The sequence below is a fragment of the Alligator sinensis genome, unplaced genomic scaffold (genome assembly GCF_000455745.1).
Source record: "Alligator sinensis unplaced genomic scaffold, ASM45574v1 scaffold1731_1, whole genome shotgun sequence".
NCBI classification, from domain to species: Eukaryota; Metazoa; Chordata; order Crocodylia; family Alligatoridae; genus Alligator; species Alligator sinensis.
The window spans coordinates 35,006-42,345 of record NW_005843621.1 but is presented as its reverse complement, the minus strand read 5'-3'; the positions used below and the strand labels follow the sequence as shown (position 1 = coordinate 42,345).

The 7,340-nt window shown below is 53.1% G+C and overlaps 1 protein-coding gene across 1 annotated transcript in view; it reads left to right on the top strand.

Annotated features, from left to right (window-relative positions):
- LOC102368011 (zinc finger protein 383-like) overlaps positions 1-6,090 on the top strand; it is a 10,337-nt gene extending 4,247 nt beyond the window's left edge. Inside the window, exons 5-6 of the mRNA XM_014527536.2 lie at positions 890-1,006; positions 2,512-6,090. Coding sequence (XP_014383022.2) covers positions 890-1,006; positions 2,512-3,710 — 1,316 coding nt within the window. The 3' untranslated portion in view covers positions 3,711-6,090. The remainder of the gene's footprint in view (positions 1-889; positions 1,007-2,511) is intronic.
- The last annotated feature ends 1,250 nt before the right edge of the window (positions 6,091-7,340 follow it).

The window sequence follows — 7,340 nt, the reverse complement described above, 5'->3', positions numbered from 1 at the left end:
ACTGGCTACAAACCGTCCAATCTGCAAAGCATCCCTGGCTACCTGGGCCCGCGCGCAGGGCCGGGTCTTTCCCCCCCCTTGCCCAGGTGACCAGAGCATCGCCTCCCAGGCGCCAGGCTTTTGTCTGCAGACAAGGTGGGAGATCCCCGCTGTGAGAGATTCAACAGCAGCCTCTCAGGCTGGCTGAGACAGATCTCTGGAGAGGGGCACCGACGGGGCATTTCTGCCACACCCAGGACCTTTGTTTCAAACCCTGCAAGATTTCCATGCAGGTGTGCTTATCTCCCTTTCTGACATGATCATCCCACTGGATGGAATGATTGCGTTTGTTGCCACTTCAGTTATTATAAAACCCTCCCTTCCTGTGCCCTGTTGAGGAATGATCCTCTCCCAAAAAAGTGTGTCATGGTCAGTCATCTATCCTGGATTCTGTTCACTGCTGCCAGGCCTCGCTTTAAACAGTCCCAGAGAAGAAACTCACTTCCATTTCTTTGCCTGGGATGACACTGATATGACAGATGTTATCCTGCCACCAGTGTGTCCAGCATCTCTTCATTTTGGTGCCTTGTAAATAGCAAAAACTTCATCTTTCTCCTCTTCAGCACATCACATGTCACTGCATCTCCACACCACGTCTATGGAAGTTCTGTCAGTCTCGTACCATTTTATACCTCAAAGTGGTGGGTACAGTATTTTGTTTCCTATGACCATCCCCCAGCACCTGGGTGACAAGGGCCATCATCTCTTGCATCCTAAATGTCCACCCTCCATTGTCCTTCAAGGCCCCAGGAGAATCCTTGAGTTCATTGGATCCATTCCCCAAATCCCAGTGGGCTATTTGGGATCCAGTACCCAGTCATGAATGCTTTTTAACCACTGCCCTGAACAGGATATCGTGGTCTCACACCTGACTTAATCTGCTGCATTGTGCGAGGACAGGAGGAGCTCTGGGTCTGTGATGATGAGGACCGTGGGGACATCTCAAAGTTGGAGGACCTGCTGCCAGGTGAGTTGTGGCTGCCCCCTGCCCTGACTCCCCTCTCACAAATGCTCCATGCCCACAGTGACGGGGGGCCTGGAAACTGCAGGCCTGCCCGGTGCTGCCCTTCCAGGTTTCTGACCTCAATTACCTTATGCAGTCATATGTCTAGGGAGATGCTGTGCCCACGCACTGAAATTCCAAGTTGTGGAGATGAGCAGCCTTTCCCCTTTCTCCCCCTAACTACAACTGCTAGGGGACAACCAAGTATACTGTTCTCATGTTTAGGCACAGGCCTGGTTACCCTGGGATACCATGGTCATAAATTTCCATTTTCATTTAACAGTGGAAGAATTGATTCCTCAGCCCAAGGTAGCCATATGTGTATAGGACCCTCTCCCAAGGCATGATGGGATTTGTGGTCCCCCATGGAAATCCACATGGTGGGTCGAAGCTCTGTGTAGTAATTATTGTAGAACAAGAGAGAGGCCACTTGGTGCCTGCTGGTGAGGTCGACCTGGAACCAAGGAAGTGTTGAATCCTGGTCACGGGCTGCATTGAATGGCCCCACGGGGTGGGTGGGATTCACAAGCTTTCATGTTGCAGGGGGAAGTGGATTGCCCATGGCTTGTACCTTTGTGTTTTGTCTCTGGGCCGTGAGTGTGGGACTCAGCAGAGAGTGCATGTGCAGGTTCATGCCCAGGCCTTTGTCCCAGGGCAGATTCTGGTGACATGCAGGCCACCTGGGCCTCATCAGCAGAGAAAAGCCACATAGACCCATTTCAATCTCCAGACCTTTTCCTGGAAGCAGGAAAAGGAGGCATAGCTTTGTTCTTTCCAGGAAAGGGACCCCCACCTCTTAGCCCTCCCCTCCCGGAGCAGGTTTTGGAGACACGAGGGATGAACTACATGGGCTTTTTCTACCAAGGAGAAGCAGCTGGTCCAGTGTAAGGCCATTCTCCCCACACAGCCGTGACTTCTGGGCAGCTCCAGATATTCACCGTGAGGCTGTCCATCCTGTTACCATATTCAGCTCTCAGGACTGCCAGAGGTCATGGGCAAGCACTGGAGAACAGTCTCACCAATGCACTTTGCCTTCCGGAGCATGTTGACCCAGCCAAGTGGAGAGCTTGGCATCATCTGGACTGCTAGTGCTGTGGGACAGAGCAGGTCTTAGAGAGTCTCCTTCTTCCTTTCTGTTCATTCTGCCTTAGAGCAGGAAGCAGTTCAGGTCCTGTCCTAACACACGTCCCACATGGGTTTCTCCTAGCAGGGTCTAAGGGGATGGTGCTGACAGCTGGGCCAGAAACACTGAGGGTTTGGCTCTGACCTCTCTAGCAAACAGGGCATATTAGCCCAGCCCAGGAGACATGCCTCTCTTAAATGCCCAGCCCTTGTGGTTTGGCAGGAAGACCTTGTTCTCTTCAGAAAACTTAAGTGCTGAGATGCAGTCATGCTTGCAGACCCATTGCAGCTGTGTTTGGCCTTTGCCAGCAGGGCAGAGAATAAACTAGTTTCTCTTCCCCGTTCAGGTGGTGCCTGCGTGCTGAGCAGAGTTGAGAAGCAGAGTCTTGAAGAAAGATCTGCAAACCTGGAGCCTACCTGCACTTCCTCTGGGGGTTTGGTCGAGATGGAGTCCCTGAGACCTGAGGAAGACCAATGGCTCCAGAGCCAGGGGAGACCCCAAAAACAGAGGGAGAATGTAGCTGTGAAGCAGATGCCATCTTTCCTTGGGCGTGAGAGTGGAGAAAGGACAGAGTCCAGAGAGAGCCCTGGGCCCAGGGAAGAATTTGTGGAGATGAAGAGTCATGAGACAAAGTTGCACTGGAAAGAGACCCTGTGTCCGAACCAAGCCAGTGGGGAGGGCCTGAGGGGGAAACAGGACGTGCCCGCCAAGCCCAGGGGCAAAGCCCACCCCTACCCTGAGTGCCAGAAAAACTTTAGCTGCCCCTCACATGGGGCTCTGCCACATAGGTGCCCTGAGTGTGGGAAGAACTTCACCTGCTCCTCCCACCTGGCTGTGCACCAGTGCATCCACAAAGTGAAGAGACCACATCAGTGCTCTGAGTGTGGGAAGAGCTTCACCTATTCCTCCCGACTGGCCCAGCACCAACGTATTCACACTGGTGAGAAGCCTTATCAGTGCTCTGAGTGTGGGAAGAGCTTCACCTATTCCTACAATGTGACACTACACCAGCGCATCCATTCAGGGGAGAGGCCATACCAGTGCTCTGTGTGTGGGAAGAGCTTTCCCAGTTCATCCTACCTGGACCGGCACCAACGCATTCACACAGGGGAAAAGCCATATCAGTGCTCTGTGTGTGGGAAGAGCTTCACCAGTTTATCCAACCTGTGTGAGCATCAGCGCATCCACAGAGGGGAGAAGCCATATCAGTGCTTTGTGTGTGGGAAGAACTTCACCCATTCCTCCCACATGACACGACACCAGCGCATCCATACTAAGGAGAAGCCATATCAGTGCTCTGTGTGTGGAAAGAGCTTCACCCAGTCCTCCCACCTGGCCCAGCACCAGCGTATCCACACAGGGGAGAAGCCATATCACTGCTCTGTGTGTGGGAAGAGCTTCACCCAGTCCTTCACCCTGGCCCGGCACCAACGCATCCACACAGGGGAGAAGCCACATCAGTGCTCTGTGTGTGGGAAGAGGTTCACCAGTTCATCCCACCTGGCCTGTCACCAACGCATCCACACTGGGGAGAAGCCACGTTAGTGCTCTGCGTGTGGGAAGAGGTTCACCAGTTCATCCCACCTGGCCTGTCACCAACGCATCCACACTGGGGAGAAGCCACATTAGTGCTCTGCGTGTGGGAGGAGTTGCAGAGATTCCTCTGACCTGGCCATCCACCAGCGTATCTGCACAGGATATAAGCCACATCAGTGCTCTGACTGTAGGAAGAGCTTCACCCAGTTCTATTTGGCCCAGAACCAGCGTATCCAACCACAGAAAAAGTAGTGCTGAGTATGGAAAGAGCTTGTCCCAGTCCTTCAGCCTGGCCACACACCAGTGTATGCACACGGTGGAGAAACCACATCAGTGCTCTGTGTGTTGGAAGAGCATTGCCCTATCCTACAGCCTGACTAGACACAAACATATTCACGCAGGTGAGAAGCCATATCAGTGCTATGAGCATGGTAACATCATCACCCATTCTTCAGCCTGGCCACACACCAGCATATGCACACAGGGGAGTAACCACATCAGTGCCCTTAGGGTAGGAAGACTGTCACTGTTTTGTCCCACCTTGCCCAGCACCAACGCACCCACAGAGGGGAGAAGCCGTATCAGTGCTCTGTGTGGGATGAGCACCAGTTCCTCCTATTGGGCCATCCACTGGCACATCCATGCAGGGGAGAAGCCATATCAGTGCTCTGAGTATGGGAAGAGCTGCACCCAGTCCTCTCACCTGGACCGGCACCAACACATCTGTGAAGAAATCCCGCTCTGTCTGTCTCCTTGGACTAGGACATTCCAGCCTCCCCTCTCGTTTTTAAACACTGGCTGTTTGGATCCATACAGGGAAGAATCTACATCTATGTTGTTTGTGTGGGAAGAGCTTTACCAATTCCTTCTACTTGGCCCTGTACCAGCGTATCCGCATGAGAGAAGTGCTCTGAGTGTTGAAGGAGCTTCACCATCCTTCAGCCTGGCCACACGCAGGGGAGAAACCACATCAGTGCCCTGAGTGTGAGAAGACCTTCACTATTTCATCCCACATGGCCCGGCACAAATGCATCCACAGAGAGGAGAAGCCACATCCTCTGTGTGGGAAGAGCTTTACCAGTTTCTCTGACCTGGCCATCCCCCAGAGTATCCACACACAAGAAAGCCACATCAGTGCTCTGTGTAGGGGAAGAGCTTCACCTATTCCTGCAGTCTGGTACAATGCCAGCACATCCATATGGGAGAGAAGCCATATTAGTGCTCTGACTGTGGGAAGAAGCTCACCCACTCCTTCAGGCTGGCCACTATATTCACACAGCAAAGAAGCAACATCATTTCTCCGAATGTGGGAAGAGCTTCACCCAGTTCTGCATCCTGGACACCCATGCATCCACACAGGGGAAAAAAGACTTTAGACCTTTGTGAATGAGGATAGCTTCCACAACTGCTCTCGCCTGTGTACCCACACCCAGGAGATCCATAATTCTGCCAGAAGTGCAGGGAGGGCTTGTGGATGCCTACCTGCTTGACTTTTACCAGTGGCTGCATTCAGGGAAGCAGCCTCCTGCTGCTGGAGTGTAAAATAGCATCACACAGCCTTCGGGCCTTGTAGGGCACTGCAGAACCCAAAGGACCCAGTAGCTGGTCCCCAAGGTTTAATTCGCCTGACAGTCTGTCAGGTTTTGCTTTTCAGCCTCTCCAGAATGCTGTACCCCTGGGTGCCTGCTGCTCCCCTGCCTTTCGCCTCACTTTGTAATGCAGTCACTGCTCAAAAGGTAGTCCTCCTAGTGCTTGGGATTCTCGTGCTGGCTGCGGCTGTGGCTGGATATTTGTTGTACATATGTAGGCATCTCTGCTAGAGCTGTGGGAAGCAGAGCAGTGAAGAAGGACAGACACACAGCCCTGGGGAGCCCCTGATGCTGGTCACAACCAATGAACACTCACTTGCCAGTCGTCAGACAGACAGATTCAGCATCAGCAAGGTTTTCCCAGCAGGGGTGACGGTATGAGCAGGAAGGTGGGTGTAGGCTGGACCATGCCTTCCCTACCAGTGCTGTTCAGACCCCACCTGCCATGTCTGTCTGTGTGTGTCCCAAACACCTGGATTCTGTCTGTGTATGTATTGCGGGTCTTTGTCAGAGGGGCACGATGTAGGATGAAGCCCTTGATGTCCAGGTGTCTTGTGGGTCTCTGTTGTGAGCCAGAGCCTCTTTGTCCTGAATAATTAACCAATAATCACAGTCTGGTCCTCACCTGCCATGCTTTGATGCATCTTATAACTCAGGAGGTGTTGCTGTGTTGAAGGTTTCATAGTTGGTAGGGTTGGAAGGGACCTGAGGAGATCATCTAGTCCGACCCCCTTCCGTGGCAGGAAAGAGCACTGGGGTCAAACGACCCCGGCCAGATGTTCGTCCAGCCTCCTTTTAAGGACCCCCAGGGTAGGAGCCAGCACCATTTCTCTTGGAAGTTGGTTCCAGGTCCTAGCTGCCCTGACAGAGAAATAGCACTTCCTAATGTCTAGCCTAAAACTATCCTCCGCTAGCTTGTGTCCATTGTTTCTTGTAACTCCCGGGATTGCTCGGGGGAAGAGGGACTCTCCCAATGCCTGCTGGTCCCCCTTGACTAGGTTGTAGACTGCCACTAGATCCCCTCTCAGCCTTCTCTTTTGGAGGCTGAACAGGTTCAGGTCCCTCAGCCTCCTGAAGTGGGGTGCCCAGAACTGGACGCAGTACTCCAGCTGCGGCCCAACCAGTGTTGCATAGAGGGGGAGGATCACCTCCTTGGGACCTGCTTGAGATGCACCTGTGGATGCACGACAAGGTGTGGTTGGCCTTCCTGACCGTGTCCCCACACTGCCGGCCCATGTTCATTGTGGCATCAATGATGGCTCCAAGATCCTTTTCTGTCTCAGCACTGGCGAGAAGAGAGTTCCCCACCTGTAGGTATGCCGCTGGTTCTTCCTCCCCAGGTGCAGTACCCTGCACTTGTCAGTGTTGAACCCCATCCTGTTCTCATCGGCCCACCCCTGTAACCTGTCTAGATCCGCTTGCAGCCTGTTCCTTCCTGCTAGCGTGCCCACTTCACCCCACATCTTTGTGTCATCTGCGAATTTGAACAGGGTACTTTCTACCCCCTTGCCCAAGTCACTGATGAAGATGTTGAATAGTGCAGGCCCGAGAACCGAGCCCTAGGGAACACCACTGCCCATATCCCTCCAGCTCGAATAAGTCCTGTCTACCACCACCCTCTGGGTGCGGCCCTCCAGCCAGTTAGTGACCCATCTGACCGTGTAGGCATCAACACCACTGTCTCCTAATTTCTTACTGAGAATGGGGTGAGAGACCGTGTTGAAGGCCTTCCTGAAGTCCAGAAAGACTATAGCTATGCCCGACTCCTATGACTCTACATCCTGATAGCACTGAAGTCGGTCGCAGGAGCCGCTGGCAGCCCCAAGCCCCTCGCACAGGCAGCAGCAGAACTGCTATCTCTACTGCAATGAGCTGTATCTACCTTCCAGTCGGTAACAAAGAGCTACTTGCTTCATGGGACAGGCCTGAAGTTATACCAAGTGCCAGGCCACTTTTTTCATGCAAGAAGCCACAGTATGGCTCTTTATGCAAGTGCATTTATTATTGACTTACAGCAAATCAGTGTTGAAAGGGGCCTCAGGAGGCCACA